The 18,514-nt window shown below is 48.0% G+C and overlaps 1 protein-coding gene across 2 annotated transcripts in view; it reads right to left on the reverse strand.

Moving 5' to 3' along the window:
* The window catches only part of IGDCC4 (immunoglobulin superfamily DCC subclass member 4), an 85,610-nt gene that overhangs the window by 41,494 nt on the left and 25,602 nt on the right, over positions 1–18,514 (reverse strand). For both annotated transcript variants that reach the window (XM_038146986.1, XM_038146985.1), the window contains exons 2-4: positions 13,606–13,935; positions 6,760–6,901; positions 1,612–1,745 (exon numbers count right to left, since the gene is read on the reverse strand). In XM_038146986.1, coding sequence (XP_038002914.1) covers positions 1,612–1,745; positions 6,760–6,901; positions 13,606–13,935 — 606 coding nt within the window. The remainder of the gene's footprint in view (positions 1–1,611; positions 1,746–6,759; positions 6,902–13,605; positions 13,936–18,514) is intronic.

The raw sequence follows: 18,514 nt of genomic DNA on the forward strand, positions 1-18,514 counted from the left end.
CCTGCACAGGTCACTGCAGTTTCCCATCTGTCTCAGAGATACTTCTCCCCAATTATAAAAAACCCCAGAGATTTAACAGGCATGTTTTTCATCACTATCAGCTCAATCTGGTGAAAAACTCAACCTCACATATTTGTTTTAGCAGCCAGCGGGTGGTGTGGTGCTGCAGAAGAGAGATTTGGGTGAGAACTCCAGGCAGAAATCTGCTCGGGCCGGCTGGTGCTCCAGAAGGAACGCTTCCCATTTAACCTCTTCCATTGCCTCCATTTGCAAAGCAGATTAAACATTGCAGAGCTACAAGATGCAATTATGCAGAATGAGTTATGATGCCAAGGACATCAAATTCACCTTTGCAGCTTGATCGATATTAGTTATCAATAGCACACCAGAGCCAACACAGGAGCTGTCTCTGGAGCGTGGAACTGCCCATAGGAAGTGCTCCCCTCGGCTCTGAGCTTCATTAAACACGCAGAGGATCTGGCAGGGGCTGGCAATTAGATACAGAGCATTCAACCGCTCACGAATTCTCTGCAGATTCCACCCAGATTACCTCCATGACACAATCCATTGATCAGAGGTGTGTTCTCAGGCTCCACAGTTAATTACACTCCCTGCTGATGGATGAACAGCAAAGCCATCGCTGGGAAAATACATTGGGAGCAGAATGCCAAGCAATGCAATCCTAAACAAAGACGAAAGGGGCTGGGAAGGATTTCAGAGCTTTCAAGGTTAAAGCTGCCTGCAAGATACACTGGGGTCAGCACGAGCAGGAGACAGATGTGGCAGGGGGCACTGTCCAGAGAGAAGGGACAGCTCAGCCAGACTCCCAGCCCTGCTGAGTTTGTCCATTCGCAGGACAGGGTGATATAAAGCTGGGGAGGCAGCCAGGCATGCTGGGAAGGATGCTGGAGCCTGGAGACCCCCACTGCACTCAGGCTCTCAGCTACATCCTCATGTCCAGACTTGCCCGCCGCACTCTTGGCTTACAAAGGAAAATGCACTCAAAGGTTGAGGCCCAGATCGGGAGGTGAAGGACATCCAAAGCCTTGCTCCAAAGGCCTGTATCACCGGGAGAAATCCCAGCTGGGGCTGTTCCCAAATACCACATAAAGATCTTTGGAGCTCAGCAGAGCACCAGCAATACGGACACAGAACACAAGGTGGATGTCACTGTGCTCACCCTCCTCTGGACTGTGCTGGGCAGCCTGGAAACACGGTCCTGGCAGCTACTCCAGCCTCCAGCTATTTCTCTCGCTTGCTTGGGAAGCACCTTCGTCTGTCCATGCCAGCCCTTGCTTCTCTTGCTATCCAATGCCACTGCAGAGAACACCACCAAAAATGCTGCCCTCCCTAAGGAGCAAATGGGCTGCCTCATCCCTTCTAATCACTCCAGAGCACAAAGGAGTCCTCCCAACAGTCTCCTCATCCCATCACCAGCAAAGAGAAACCTTTCATGAAATGTCTTCTCTGCAAGTCTTACCCAAAGCTGGCCACATGCAGAGCCACAAGAGGGGAGACGGTCACTGGTATTTGAGCCCAGCTCCCCCACCACACACAATGATTACCTGGCAGACCTGTACCCAGCCCAAGAGGCTGCTGGCAGCACCTCACCTTTCACCACGCTGAGGGTGGCGTCGTTGCTGTAGCGCTTTCGGGCGGCGTTGGTTGCCACGCAGTGGTAAATCCCGGCATCGCTCTCCTGCACATCCACGATTTGGAGGACACCATTGGGAAGAGTTATAAACCTGAGTAACCAAAAGGAAGAGTGTGAGACAGGCTATGCCTTACCCCAGATATTCATCACCTCAAAGCCCTTTTATCCCTTCCTTTTCTCCTGAAAAACCTCTCATGTGCAGTTCCTGGTAGTGACAGCAGAATGGGATATGGGGACCTCTGAGCAACCCAACCCATCGTTCTCAAAAAGCAGCAGGTACAGACCTATTCATCACCTCGGAGTCTTCCAAATGCAAAAGGTGCTTTTGGGAGACCAGACTAACAGGACTTTGCTGACACAAACCAACTGGAGAGTATAAACCAACTGCATACACTTCTACATACACATTTGTAGATGTCCCCAAGCTTGAGCACATGCTACAGCCATTTTCAGCACTTGCTTTTTACAAAGGTTTGGTTGCCAGACAAAAAACACACTACAAAGAAGTCTGAACGTCATCTTTTTCTTGCTGCACCTCAAGTATGGTACATGAAAAGAGACACAGCTGCACCTCCATGGGCCAAAGCAGCCACGACACAGGCAGCCACCTGAACCTGCGTAATTTCTGAGCTGTAGTGGCTCCTTTCCTTCTCCCACAAGTTTCTGGCTTTCACAAGGTGACAAACTCACAGCTGGGCATTCAGTATCCTCTGATTTGCCCATGGGATGCTACTGGGAAACACTTCCACAGAGTGAAATGGCTACATTGCTCACGACATGAACACAATCCTTGCTGCATTACACTGAACAAAGCAGATGATTAGCAATTAGCATAAAAGTAGGAGCGGGCTGTCAGCATCTCCATTTTCTGCCTGGATTCCTAGATGGCAGCCTCTTTATTCTTGAATGCAAGGCGCAAAGCCTACGTGATCCTTTTTAATTATATATGAGATCCATTTTTAATTGCGAGTCTCTATAAACAGAGCTGCCGAGGTTTGACAGGCAGCTCTGGGTTATCAGTCTTCATTATGAAGAGGACACATTCAAAGGCAATTGCTAAGGGGAGGGATAGCAGCTATTCCACAGGAACAGCACAAAGGCAAGTTATAACCATGAATGCCAGTCCTGCCATCCACAAAGATCACAGTAAGTCAAACTGTGGTTCTCCAGGTGCCGAGATAGCTGGAGTGCCATGAGCAAGGATCATGGAGCCAAGAAGACCTTAACAGATCACTCATCCTGCATTCAAGCCATGGTCACCAACAGCATGCCTGCTCCTGCAGACATTTATCCTAAATCTGCCCTCATGGAAACGCCTCCCTTGCCTTAAGCAGTCTGTTCCAGAGACAAATATCCCTGCTGTGAGTCTTGCATCGATCCTGGACCTCAGCTACTGCAGTTGAGCTCATCGTGTCTTGTCCTCTTTACAGGTGATGAAGAAGGAAGAGCTACAAGAGCTCCTCCAGTGACCATTCTGTCTCCCCTGAAACAATCCTACAGCCCGATTCCTGGACACAGACTGGCTGAAGCTTTCCATGTACACAAAAGCAATGCCTTACATCCCTAAAGCCACGTTCCTGCTACTTACAAAGACATTTTGCTAAGGATCAAGCTCCAAAAGACCTCAGAGGAGGTGATACCCAAAAGCCCTCATCAGGATGCCTCATCAGGACTCGGGAGAAGGATGACAAATATTTGCATCCTCTCAGCTCCATGGAGGGAAAGCCTCCCACTGCGATAATATTTATTTTTGTCGTGCATCTGCTATTTGAGTCTGTAATTAATATCAACATATTTCAAACACCAGGCAAGGCATCTCCCAGCCACAAAAAGACACTTCAGCGATGTATCACAGATTCACTGAGGCTAGGACAGACCCCTGGTCTCCAGCCTTTCTTCTCTCAGAGCAGGGTCACTATACCAGGGCATTCAGCACCCAGCTTCTCTTGAGGGCACAAAACAAGTCACTGTGTCCCTGAAGAGAGCAGGAGCTGGAAACAAAGGAGCTGAATGGGGAGACTTCATCAAAAGAGCTTGAGACAGTCCCCTCAGTACCAGTGGTAGAGATCTACTCAGTGCCATACATCCTGTTGGGAAAGCATGGCAGTGGTGAGGATTGCTCTGCTGGGGAAGCAAGGAGGGAAGAAAAGCAGGATTTCTCTATCCACCATTTCTCCCAGCTGCTCACAAAGCCTCCAGCTCTTCAGGGTCCCAGCAGCCCTGCACTAGAAGCCTTCAGGCAGCCTGCAAGGGCATTTGCTCCATCCTCAGGCTCCCTGTAAGGAAATTTGCCTGATGACTCAGAGCAGACAGTTGTCAGAGCTTTTCTTCCACACAAAGCACAAATCTTTTTGTCTGCTCACCTTCACCAAGGATTAAGCAGGAAACAAAAGCTAAAGGACAGACAGACAAAGGCCCTGGAAGCAACAGAAACGCTGGAACCTTGGCAGCCCTAGGAGTTTTGCTGTTGATAGCTGCAGTGTCAGGATCTCAGAGAAGCTTGCCTCGATGGGGGCGAAAGGCAAGCCCCCATCTGGATTACACTGAAGGACAGCACACCCAGAGCAGGGCCAACTACCTAGGCTCCAAAGGCAGCAAGAACAACAGGGCACACCCACAGAGCTCTTCCCCTCCCTGCCAGCACTGAGGGGCTCAGGGCTGCTCACCAGGGCAAGGCCTAAGAGCTGAAATCAAGTGCCACTGCCTCGTGTCCAAACCCTGCAACCCTACAGCCCAGAGAATATCCCAGTATTAACAGCCCTATTCCCTTTCTTACCTTCTCCCTAGTAAATTGCCAGCACACCCTACCTTCAGCCTTTTGAAGGTGCCTAGGACAGCCCAAAGCTGTCCTGAGCACAGTGAGGAACCTGCAGCTCTGTTGCAGGCTCAGTTTGGAAGCCCTTTTGCTCACAGCTCCAGAGTCCTGTACATGAACATGAGCCACGTCAAGGCATTCCTGACACATCACAGAAATAAACTCTACACAAGAGTAGAGTTTAGCCAAAATGTGAAAAAATATACTGATTGCAGAGCATGTGGTCTGTAGGTTATGGATTTGCTGTCCAGACCTCCAAAGACCTCCAGGTCCCAGCAAGTGCTCATCTTGGCTCTAGAGAAAATAAACAGAATTTTGGAGCCTGATGTGAAACCCAGCCAGCACCTAAACCAGAGATTATGCCAAGAGATGTTGCACACACCCCAAATCAACTGCAATCTAGAGAAATCCTGTGAGCCACCTTTCAACAGCTGCTGCAGATTTAAGACTGTGTTTATTCAATGTGCTTCAGAGCCAGAACTGCAAAATAATCTGTGCCTTACTCACATAGGTAATTTAGATTTCTGTCCTTAAGAGGGACGGGAAAGGTACTCCAAAAACACAAATCAGCACTTTGGTACGCTTTAGATTGTTTAAATACTTTTTTAAGATCAGCTCTCAGTACCTTTGAGGTGGCACCATGCTAGAACCAGCATCCAGGGGCAAAGGGTGAAAAGAGTTCCCAAGGTAAGAACAACAAAGAAAAGTGGAGGCAGAAGAGTTAAAAAGAGGGGAAAAGGAAGAAAAGAGAGGAGAAAAGGAAAAGCAAGAAAAGGGAAAAGCACTGTGAGTTTAACATGATTATTCTATCCCTCTTAAATCAAAAACACTGATGTAGTAGCACTACTCCAGGGCTGTATGTCCAGTCCCTAAGCCTGATTTTGCACACCCTCCCAGCCCTGCTATTTTGGAGTATGAAATCATCACCCTGACACCTGCCCAGCCAAAGGGTTGCATTTTCACAGGCTCACCCCAAGTGTGCACAGGAGGGAGCCCACAGTAATCAGGCCAGCCTGAGATCCCATCCTTAGGCACAATGCAGGGAGGATAACAGAGAGCTCTGGTTGGCAGCCAACATTTCCTGGAATTCACTTAATTCCTTCGAAAGCCGGTTATATTAAATCCAACAACAACTAGACAACAACAAAAAAAGCAAATCCTTCTGAAAAAGCATATTAGCTAGAACATGATTTAAAAAGCAAGATCTGCAGATGGAGATTATGGCCTGGCTTTTACAAGGAAAACAATTTTCAGGCTGCCCGCGATGAAAGCAATCTCTGAGCAAGTAATTTCACAATATCCATCGAGCTGTCTCATTAAAAAGCCATTGTATCTATGACACACTTCTCCCTGCAATCCCTTATTTTCTGGGGTTTTCTTCCTTCCTTTTTTTATTAATTTTCTTCTCAACAGCCTCCTATGAACTTTTAGATGCCACACTCCAGACTCAAGGATATAAGTGGGTATTCTTATAGAAATAGCCACTGCTTCAAAAGTATTTCTTAACTTCCCCCCAACACCCCCTCTTTTTTTCCTCTTCTGCCACTTGGATGAACTTCCCCAGGAGGTTTCTGAAGAGCAGAAAAAGAGTTTTTAAGAACTAAAGGACAATTCAGTTACTGATCCCCTGGAGAAGTGATGTCTATAGACAAACAGACAGCCAGCTAATGGTTTATCCCCTCCTCTGTAACTGACTTTCATGAAGGAAAAGGTATCATGCTTCAGGATTCTCCTCTTTTATCCAGAAAAAGAAAATTCAGTGTATTTTACTAGATGGTGTCTAAACACGGGGGTAAGACAAAGGGAAAGGCCTCCCATTAAAACCACAACCAAAATCAAAGAAAATCCACATAATGGAGTTCACCTGGGTATGCCCAGGTCAATACTCCTCACTCCAGGCCCCAATAACCCAACAAATTCCATGTCATTTCACCCAAGAGGACATGCCAAAGCATCCATGCCTTGCCATGCCCGATCCTGGGTACACACAGGCCTTTGCAGGGTGCAGGTTCTGAGCTGTAATAACCAGCACAGTATCAAGAGTTTCTTCCTTTGTGGTTTTCATATATGGGGGAAAGTTAATTTTATTTAGATGTTTATGGACCTTTTTTCCTCAGTCCCTTGAATACCTTCTCTTATATCAGTTAGTTATCAGGTCCAAACCTGATATCACCTCTCTATCACCTGTCGTGTCATTCTACCATTTTATAGAATGATTTCCACATCCTAAATGGTCAGGTTTTGCTTTGCTCTTTTTCAAGCCGACCCGAGAAAGCAAACAGGGAATCACCTGGGTTCTGCTGGAACAGCTTCATGGTCCTTCTCCCAGGTGATGACAGGGGAGGGCAGCCCCTCGATCCGGCACTCAAACCGGGCCATGCCATTTTCCTCCACTGTCTGTGACTCCGGCTGCTGGAAAAAGCGGGATAATGCTGGGGAAAGAAGAAGGGAAGGAAAGTTAATAACTCAAGTGTTTCTGCTGAGAAATGCAAACCTGTTATGATGTATGAGCTAAGAGAAAGGCTTTTCTCTCCTGAAGACAGCCTGAAATATAATTCCTCCCTTTCCTGTGCTCCTACAGACCCCCAGCAACCCTGACAACAGTAACTGAAAGGTTTCAATGTGTAAATTTGCTTCTTGCCTCATTTTCTTCCTTAAGGCAACAGTGTGAGAGAAAGACAGGCAATTTGGCAGCTTCAGCAGTTACCTTCCTAAATTGCTTCCTTGTATGTTCACTTGCTCCATTTGGGAAGGACACAGAATGAGAAACAGAGGGGAAATGCCACAACCCCAGAGACGAGAGTTTCCCCCTTGCCTTGTAGCATTCCTGCAGCCACAGGAAATTAAAACAAGGCAAGAGGAAGAACAAGCCAGATGTCAAATTACACAAAACAACTGCCCACAGACTGGCAGTGCTGGAGACCAGAGGCAGAGCCTGTAAGAGTTTTGACCCTCTTCTCCTACCTGCAAAAAAACAACTTCATCCTATTCAAGTAGATGGGAGGCAGCCAAGGGGATCCAGACACCCTGCTAAGAGGTGGGTGGATTTCATACATGCCAGGATACTTGTTTGCTCTCCAAGGCTCACCTCTCTCTATATATGTCTTTCCACAGTAAAGAGGCTGAACTGCTTTGGAGACAAAGCTCTAAAGTTTGGAATTGCTCTTGGACCACAATCCACAGCTGCCTCTTCTTCCAACCATTCCATTCCATGCACACAGCAAAACCCTGCAGCAGAAATCCTCCCCCAGGGCTGTCAGCATCTGTCCTACCAACAGCACAACCCGAAGGCATCTCTGTCACAGGCAGAGTTTTGAATATTCATACAGGCTCCTGGATGGGGGCAGAAAGCCCCCAGAAGAAATGGCTTCTGCTTTATCCATCTCTGTTAAACTGTCTTTGCTGTGAAACCCACCCTGCTGAACAAATCCATCCAACAATGCTCTAACACAAGAGCCAGAAACCCCAAACGTGGAATAAGAAACATAAATTTCAGCCAAAAAACCACACTTGAATGCTGGGCTGAGCACAGCACTGTGCTCAGAAGGACCCTGAGCGACCTCCTGGCCCTCCAACACAATTATGTGCTTGTCTCACCACCGCTTTCCAAGAACATCCATCATTGCTTTGGATTTTGTCGGACTCCAAACTTGAAGTTTTTCTTTGCATCTCTCACAAACACAAACATCCATGCACACATATACATGCCTTATTGCAGTGTGAGCTTGAGAAAGTATGTACAGTTGGAAAAATGAAATGCTTTTGCATGACCCATTTTAACCTCGGCATATTCTCAGCTGTCATTAGTGTTTTTCTTTAATTTAAATAGTTATCACATGTTTCAAGCAATTCATTGCTCTCCGCAGCAGTTACAGACCAAATTCTCCCACCAGCTGTCTGCCACGTTTAGTTTTTCAATTCAATACAAATGGAATGAAAAATGTTTTCCTGGAAAAATTTGAAAAATACATTAATATGTAAGGCCTTAATTCAGCCAACTGCTTTAGTATTCTCAAATATACACTGCAGACCACTTCACCACAGAGTAATTTCTACAAATTACAAAACCTTTTATGCTCATATTAATAAAACTTGCTGAATCCAAGAGTTTAAAAGAGAATCCATCAAATGCCAGTGCATATTCAGGATGGCACCATCAAAACAACCTTCTCCTGACAGCAGATACCCTTAATCCTCTTTCCCATTATTCTCCTCTCATCCTACAGGTGTCAATGAGAATATTTTTGTGGGCTCTGGAGGGCCATGTACTCAGGAAGATCATGATGGGAGGCAGGAATCCTAAAAAAAGAAATTTGTTAGCATTTCTGTTTCCTCCATCTCATGCAGCGTGACCAGTCTCTCTGCTGTCCATTATTAAGTGACATCATCTCGGTGTACAAAAGGTGACAGAGCCTCCTGGGCCCCCCGGCTTACCAGGCAATAACCTATTTGTGGCTATCACCTGCCAGACCTGGTCCTGCATGCTTTCAATTCCCAGCTGAGAACCAAATCCTGCCCTTCACCTCCACCCAGCCCTATCTGCCCACTGTGCTGGAATGGCTCTTCAAAAGCCAAGAAAAGCACCCCGAGAAAACCTCACTAGGATGTGGAGGAGTGTGACCAAACAGCAACCCTGATTAGGGAGCACGGTGTCCCTCTTGCTCAGAGCACACAGGAACAGCCACACTTCCCAAGGGGAATCACAGCTCCTGGCAAAGCCACAGCAGGCTGACAGCTCCATGGGGGCTGGGGGCTCTACCATGGCAATGCCCAGCAAACGGTCTCAGAACTCTTGGGGTGGGCTTCAGAGGCTGAGCAATTCCATCATATTCCTTTCACAGCACAAGGTTATGGACAGTGGGGATAGGGATGGACTGGAAAAAATCACCCCTGCAAGCTCTGAAAGAAGCAGCCTGCAGAGTCCTCCGTGAAGGAGAGGACAGGGAACTTCAGCTGGGATCTCTTGAGCACAGAAAGTAACACCAAATCAAAGCAAGAGTAGTGAAAAAGTTCCTTTGATGCAGAACTGAGCAAGACTCCTGGATGTCAGCCCTGAAAGGGTCAGGCAGAGATAGACTTACTGGCTGGGCTCATCACTGCTCCACAAGCATCTGCACCAGCTTGGAGCCAACACCACAGCATGCTGTGATCCCTTGTGCCCCTCCTCTCTCATCCTCAGGAGTACCAGGGTGGAATGGATGAGGCAGGACATGTACAGCACCTCTAGTGCAACTCAGAGCTGTGCTGCAAACAGCTGGTGCTGGGAGGAAGAAGAAACAGGCAAGGGAGGAGAGGACTGGAGAGGAGGTCCTGTCACTTGGACACGCTGCACGGACGTGTGTGCAGGTCACAGCAAGCGCAGGACAGGCTCCAACACACTGCTCACCCTGGAGCCACAGGATCCTTGGAGGGGCTGTTCTCCTCCCACAAACAAATTCTGGGCAGAAGAATTCTGCTGCTGCCGAAGTACTGCAAAGTAAGAGGTTTTCCCACAGGGAGGCAGCGAAAGGAGATGCTTGAGGGGAAAAGGCAAACAAAGACGACACATACTCAACATTATTTTCAACTTCTCAGCTAAGGTTTAGCTTGCAAAGCCATCCTGAGCCACAAAACCTCCCAGCCCTGTTGCACTGATTATCCTGAACACCTTAATAGGCCACTCAGTAAAAATTACCCACTGCAGGTGAGAAGGTGAAGAGCATTACAGCAAATTGCCCTCAGCGACAGCCGAAGCACCAGGCTCTGCACCTCCAGGAGTGGGGCAGGCAGCTCCCTCCCCACTGACGTGTTAAACCCAGCTGGAGCCAAGCCGTGTGTGCCAAGGCTTTTAGCTCTGAGCCCAGGGGTGACTGCAGGATGGTGAAACATAGCACCCTCCCCCTCTCCCAGCAGTGAGATCTGTGCAGGAGGCTGTGGGCTTGGAAAGGCTGCCAGCCAGCAACACTACACCCCAGGCAGAAAATGCAGTCTATGCAAGGAATTCAGCCTTCTGAAAGGGGCTCACTGCTCTCTCCCACAGCGCTTTGCCCCCAGACTCTCCGCGTGCTCGTCCTCTTTGTACCTTCTACAATTATTAGGCGGTATTTCCAAGGTGGGGGCAACATCAGCCCCCACCCAGACCACGTACACCACCCAAGCTACCCCTCTCTGAACGACTCACCTCTGAACAGGCTGGAGGTGGGAGGGGAACAGGCAAAGAAAGTCGTGGGAGCAATTTGCCATGGCCCCCCCGGCACGGCGCAGGCACAGCCAGCACAGCTCTCGTCGGCAGGGCCATATTGCAGCACAGGGCTGCTCCTGCTCTGCACAGGAGCCAGCTCCCCACCTACCCAAAACAGCACCTAAATCCACATCTAAAGTCACGGATGGTCCAGAGCCTGTGCATTCATCTGCAGGAAGTTTTCCTGCCCAGCATGGCTCTGCCTACAGTCCCTGGCCTTCACTTACCTATGTCCCTAATTCACAAAATAAATAGGATAAAATCTATAAAATAAATCCTTAAAGTAAGAACAAATCCTAGTCAGTTTATTTCTTAAATCACAGACATGCAGGGCGCCACGTAGCAGACATACTGTCCGTGTGGAGAGAGTATGATGAGAGATCCTGTGTGTTAACTCCTGCTGTGGCCTGTCGCTCCAGGTGCAGGAACACTCCAAACCTCTCCCGTGCTCCCTGCCGGCAGCCACGCGACGCTGGCCCATTCCCTCCAGGCACAGCAAACGTCTTCATCTGACAGTCACAATTACTGTAATTTTCTACAACCTCCCTTGCACAAAATGTTTAAGCTAAATTAAAAGCTTTAACAAATCTTCATCAATGTAGTTATTAACAGGTAGAAAGCTACACCTTCCCACAACTACAGTAACGCCTCTGGTACTTCCACGTGGGGCTTAGGAAAACCTGCAAACCCAATTTGTCAGCCTGAGCAGCTGTTAGTTTAACAGGCACACATGAGCACTCATAGCCCTGCTCCTCCCCCTTTGCCATGGCCACCACTGCCACAAGGTGTGGATGGGGACTGTGGCATGGGTCCCTTGGTGGCACACAGGGTGCCAGGGAACACTGGGCAGTGAGCCATATGTTTATCCAGCAAAAAGCCAACAAGCTGAATTCCTGGACCACGGTGGAAGGATGGAACTCCTCACACTGTCACAGCCTTCACATGCCATTCAACCTCCACCACTCCAGCCTGACTGCTCCAAAAGGCCTCCTCCAGCCTCTGGGCTCACTGCTGCCTGGAGCATCCCCTCCCTCCACTGGGAGTTTGACAGCCCTTACACAGAGGTGCCAGAGCTGCTCTTGGGGCTCTCAGGGGGAGAAGTGGACTCCCACAAGCCTGAAACACGGCAGATGACACCAACAGCACCAAACCGGTACTGAGCAAGGGAGGTGCTACGAATACCCAATGCTCCTACTTGTTACTGCAATTCTCAGTGGCACAGAGAGCCCCACAGCCCTGCATGGGAACCCCATTCCAGGGAAGGAAAGGACCTGCAGGTCAGAAGGACAAGCTCATAGCAGGAATACCACATCCCACCTGCTGAACAGGTTTTCATCTACTGCCCTGTCCTGATTAGCAGTCCCCAAGGCAATCAGCACAAAGAGTAAGTCCATCCACTCCATCCAGCTTTGGATAGACCGTGTTCAGTGGCAGGGGAAAAAATGAAAAAATCCTCACTTGCTCCAGCTGAATGCTAATAGAGCAAGTGCTTCTGCCCAACCCTCGGAACAAATCGAAGCGAGAGATGCATTTCATTAATCAATTCTCTCGCTGCTCCCTGCTCAGAAATGGATATGTTATGTCAGGTGCATGCGTGTGCCACGGAGGCAGCATTTTCCCTGTGCAGATGGTAATAAAAGGAGACCTACGAGTACACACAAGGAAAGAGTTCACCTGAAATTTCCCATTTTTGGGACAAACGCAGAAAGGGATGGAGAGAGGCATCACCCATTTATGCTCCTCTGGAAAAATCTAGGAGGAGAGAAGGGCAATTTAAGCCAGCCTCCCCATTTTGAGATGTCTCCACTGTTCTAACTCGTAAGACACCAAACAATAAACCCAGGAACACAAAAGAGACACAGCCCATTGCCATTGGGCAAGACACACAGCACACACTTCAACATAAGTCACCCCTAAAAGGGAATAAATATATCCTAACTCAGGCTGTCTGGGACTGAGGCAGGAGCACCTAAATAAATCCATCTGGACTAATGAGAGCTCATTCCAAGCAATACCTGTGTGCAGAATCCCTGACTGCATGCTAAACATTTTCTGAGCAGAAAAGGAGGAGGTGTTGCAAAGGTCAAAGATTCTTCCCTCATCTGGCAAAGCTTCACCAGCAGCTCTGGTTTCTATAGCACAGTGCTCACAGATTGAAACATTCACTTGGTCAAACCCTGATGGCCCTGTCTGGGGTACCAGAGCCTAAAAACATCCCAATGTAAAGGAGGTTTCAGGACATTATCTCTGCACCTTCACTCCCCACAGTGTGCCTGTGCAGCTGTTTTTAGCAACATTTAACATACACAAGTCACTGTACTAGAGAGAAGTGTTAATGTATTTGCATTGTTTTCTAGCCTCACCTATTTGGCAGGCCAAAGAATCATTTATTTGCACTCACTTAAAACAGCCCCCAGAAGCCAAGTCTGAATAGAAAGGAAATTTATCCTTGAACTCTGTGCAGAGATTCAGCAGTTCAGATGTTGGAGTGTCCTTCTTGATCTAAACAAAAACTGCCCTGAAGAACCCTTTTTTTCATCTCTTCCATACAAAGAGATATTCACCTCACAAGCTGCCACAGCCAGACCCCACCACAGCCATCTCTCCAAGCACAGGGTCCTGCACTCAGGGCTCTGAAGTTCTCTGCAAAAACAAGCACCCTCCTCTTTCCAAAGAGGAGGGTCCTGTTTTTAATTCATAGCTGATGGCACTTACCTGGGAGAGTTACACAGGATGTTAACAGTGGGATAACAAGAAGACACCACTGCTTATTTGTGGACTATCCCCAGTCCCATCTATATATCATTATGATTTTATTTCACAGACATTTTATCTCAAGCTCCAGGGGAAGCAGATTTCTGTATAAGTACCAGGAGGGGAAGGAAAGAAAATTAACAAAACCCCCAGAACACTTACTTGAAAATCTGACTGCAGCTGTTTGACTGGTGACAGTCCCTAGGGAGGTGTGAGACACGCAGGAGTAATTGCCCTCAGCACCATCCCTCTCAGGATATTTACTGTCCTTTGCCACAGCCTGGGATGAGATGAAGAGTGATCCATTTGGAAGCACATGGAGATGTTCTTGCTCCACTAATGGAAACCCATTCTTCTTCCATGTGATATTGATCACTTGCTCAACGGGGGTCAGGTTACAGTCCAAAATCACCACTTGGTTTGGCTCCAGTATCACCTTTGCAGGACCAGCACTACAGCTCAGCTCCAGAGACTCCCCTTCTGACAGCCTCCCTGCAAAGACAAGACAATGTTGCAGTGGGGGTTACTTTCCTTGACTTCATCACATCCCAGTTTCACATAGCGAAGGAACCACGGCTGGAGACACCAGGTGAAATTCAGCCCTGTTGGGAGATCAGCACAGTCCATGACTCCTGTGCACTGCATTCTCCATCCCCATCCCTAGGGGTGTACAACCTGCACCGTTTCTGCCACTCTCAATGGGCCCAGCAGCCACCCCTGCTGTGCGCACTTGTTTCCATGCTGGATTCAAGCAGAAAGCAGCTGGAAGAAGGCAAAGAGGTGGTAACAGTAAGAGCAAGCACAGAAGATGAAGTACCACGGCTGGCCATGGCAGGCTCCCCTCTCACCTGCACATCAGAGCCTCCTCAGAGGCTGATCAACCCCCACAAGACAATTAAGTGCAAGGAAAAGTATCCAAGCCCCATGTGCCACTCCAATGCCAATGACCACGACGTAGTTAGAGCAGGTCCCCCTCTTACTGGCAGTAAGAGCTCAAGTCCAGCTGGGAAAGCAACAACTCCCACTGACATTTGTGTTCTGGGAAACACATTTCAAAGGAAAGACAATAAAAGAACAGTTAAAAACATGACCAGCTGTCTCTGAGCATTTTATCCCATAGAGGTGAATCCAGAGCGAGAATGGATGGATGCATTTTCTGCACTAGAAAAGGATATTCCAGTTGTTAGCAGACAGTACCCAGCACATGCCCTTAGGCAACCTTCCTGCTGCAGCCAGAGGCCAGAGCAGTGACCAGCAACAAGCTCAGCTGAACAGATCTTGGTCTGGCTGACTTCCAAACCCACGTACTCGAGGGGGCTCCACCTCTGAAACAATGCTCAGCATTTCCTAAAAGAATATTGCCATTAATAAAATGCATTTGCCGTTAGAGTTCTCCAGAGACACTAAGTCAATGTTAGCTGGCAGCGCTGCTTCCACACACCAGCAATTTCAATCTCTGCTGTGCTCAAACCATCACCATCCACTCTTTTTATGGCTCTGCTCCAAATTATTTTGTCACTGCTCCAATCAGAAATGTTTCCTGCCTCTATAACAAGTTTATCAACACTGGATATGAACCACATGGCTCCCTGCCCGTCTCCTATCGCAGAAGGCTACAGATTAATTTTATAGGAATTCAAACACCCTATTAAACCTGCTACTACCTACTGCTGATAAAAGGGCTGCACTTTAAAAAGAGTGTGTGTTAAGCATGCAATTAGGGGCAATGACACGCAAAATTACATATGCAGGGAGATGGAATTATTTCAAGGCGTGTGCTGGAAACCGCAGGTGCCCCTGGAAGGAAGGGCCTAGCCCTGTCCCCATGTGTGGCCAATTCAGTGCCCATGGGGACGGGAACTTGTCAGGTTTGTCAATGCTGCTGGGTTGTACAACAACCACTGAGAACTTGGTGTTGGCCAGCTCTGTGCCTTCAGTGACGAGGAGGCCACACGAGAACCCTGCCTGTTGATTGCCATTGTTACGGGACAAAACAAACCCTCTTCTGCCACCTTCACTAGGACATCCAGGGGGCAGTGTCCCAGAGACGAATCCAGCAGGATATGGAGATGCCCATGTCACAGTCAGCACAACAGCCAGGCACTGTACTCCATGACAAAGGAGCAGCTATTGCCAATACAGAGCTACCTGCAAGTCCCTGGATTTAGGGTTTTCCCACATGGATGCTTCCACCATGATGCTGTCTCACACTCTGGAGGGAGAAAGCACAAGCAGAAGCAGCAGACATTCCTGAGCTCCAGTGTGTACACACCACAATGGAATTCCTAGATTTGTCAGCCAGCACAGCCCTGGCAGGTCCAGGTCAGGCAAATGTCACCAAGTGCCCTCCTGTCGGGCAATTCTGCCCATTGATGTCTCCTAAGGCAGATTGGTCCTTTGAGGATCACAGCAATCTACAGAACTCAGTGGCTCCCCAGGACAATAGATGGTTCTCAGGGGAACATGAAGCTGAAAGGCTGCCCTGGATGTACTGGAAAGACACTGCCTCTGGAAGCCCTTCATGCAAGACAGCTGGTACTAAAAAACTGTATGAGTTTAGTGCACCAAATGGCTGTGCAGGTGACATGGACAAGCACAGGAGAGGGTTAACAACTGGAGAAGACTCAGCTGAGCTCAGGACAGGAGCTCAGATGCTGTCATGAGAACCCCCATCCCTGAGAATCCTCATCCATGGTGGAGCAGTGACACAGACACTTCTCCAAAGGGATGTCCCTGTAGCAGCTGCTGCTGGCAGCATGTCACCAGGGCTCAGGCAGCCTGTGTGTGCACACCACCTCTGTGGAGGCAGGGCTGCTACGGCAAAGGCTGAGCTGTGTGACGCAGAGCTTATTCCAAAAGATTTGAAACTTGTTGGGTAAAGTCTTCATTCTTTGCCTTCCCTTACATTTCTCATCTTTAGAAGCTCCTGTTCATCACTTGGGAAAACAGCCTGTATATCTGTCCTATTTTCTAGTTTCTTCAGACAGCAATTAGAATGGCATTTTGCTGAAAATACGCCTCCTCTTCCAAAGGTGAAGTGCGAGGGGACAGCCAGGAACAGAGAAGGGATCTGCAGTGCAGCTTCCCAGAGTAAGAAGCAATTATCAGCCTCTCGAACTTCAACTCCTTAAAAAGTCAACTCAACCTGCCTGTAACAGAATAAGAACAGAACATACTTTCTATCACAGAAAAAACAAGTATTTGCTTTTCAAAAACATGTGGTGATGTTTCTATATCCCTAAATCACCCAGTTATTTTCCCCAAAGTCAAAATCTACCGGGATCCAAGCTTCCACTTGGTTGGTCAAACATGTGTGACCACCCCTCCTTGTTTATTATTTACACAGCCTGCTGGGAAGGCCTCCAGCTGAGCAAATGAAGTTCCCACCCAACATCACACTGCTCTGACCTATCCCAAATCATCCAGCCCTCCTTCCTGCTCTTTTGGCCCCAAAATACTGCAAGTTTTTGGTGACAAGCCATTTGCACATACAGAGGTTGAGCAGCAGGGTCCAGAGTGCAGACTTGGCATTGCAAAAAGCCCCAGTATGACTTTTGTCCCAAGACGTTCAAAGAACTGCATAAACACTCCCTGATTAAGGAAAAAATACCTTCCAGGCTCTGGAAATGTAGGAGGAGGTCTGGTTCAAAACACCGCACTAAATTAGCAAGCCTGACAATGAGATAAAAGCCCCTTCAAGGGAAGGGATCAGAAGAGAGTAAAATTAGTCCAAGTGAGATCAAAGACAAATGAAATCAGGAATGTTAAGTGCTTACAGAAGCTGCTGACTATTTCTAACCTCCATTCTTCATCCTGTAGTGCAGAAATGGATAGGACCTTGGTTAAGCACAGAGCCACGTGCTCGTGCAGCCTCCTGCTCACCTCCACCCTCTGACCTGCCAGAGGTGATGCTGTAATGAATGCAGTCAAGGTGGGCTTCCAAGACAGGAGCCACAAGGGCTTTTTACACACATCAGACCTAGGCAGCTGTTCCAGCTACAGACCTGTGCTTTGGAGCCAAACAGCTTTTTGCTTTTGACTCCTGCTGGAAGTAGTTTCAGCTGCTGAGCTGTTCCAAGGTGGGCAGTAACAGCTTTCAGATCATAAATGTATGTGCAAGTACACACTCACATGTAGATACACATGACATACTTGTGCATTCACATACAGAGTTCTGGAGGAATGCAGATGTATTCAAACACAGAGAATGCTCTGGAATGGAGGGTCTTTGATGTAGCGAGTTAAAAGCATTTTGTTCCCATGAAAATTATATTTTCTGACCCAGGCTCTGCAGGGTTTTTTCACTCTCCCCTGTGTTGCTAACCCCTAGGCTATATTGTGCACAAAAACAGCCCAGGAGAAAATATTCTTTTTCTCCCATCTCTTTCCTCACTTCCATCAGCCATCCATCCACCTCCGGCATCCAGGCCCAGTGAAGTAAATTAAAAAGTCTCCTGTTGAGTGGCATAAAAAACCAGGGCGTTTCAAATGAACAAAGGTCATCAAATCTTCAAGGCACAAAGCTGTCCTCTGCCCTCCATGGGAGCACAGCCCCTGCCAGCCAGAGTTCAGATCCAAGGCAGGCATCTGAAAATCCACATTAAACCAGCCAACAGCCCTTCCCCAGTCGCACATTTCAGCATCCAGCCAAACCCCACTCCTATTATCTCCTCTCCCCAACATCAAAGGGAGGCAGGAATAGCTCAATGTACCACTGAGTAAAGGGGAAAAAGAACGGATTCTGTTGGGTTTTAATTTCAAATCTGTAACTAAGCAGGTGAAGTGTGAGCGAGCAACACAGCAAGGTCTGACAGATTGCTGACAATGCAATTACTTGAGCAGAGGTGAGACCCTCACAGCAGTGTTTTTACATCCAGGACATGCAGTACTCCAAACCCATGGAGTTGGGAGCTTTCACTCCACGACTAAGAACAGCACAAACCCCCACTTGTATCCTTGCACATAAGGCTATTTCCCGTCCCTTCTCTGAGGTTTAACCACTTAAATCAAGGTGGAAAAACCTAGACAAGGGAGAAGTTTGTTCTGGGGAAATTTTGGCTATCATTAGTAA

The sequence above is a fragment of the Motacilla alba genome, chromosome 10 (assembly GCF_015832195.1).
Source record: "Motacilla alba alba isolate MOTALB_02 chromosome 10, Motacilla_alba_V1.0_pri, whole genome shotgun sequence".
NCBI lineage: Eukaryota > Metazoa > Chordata > Aves > Passeriformes > Motacillidae > Motacilla > Motacilla alba.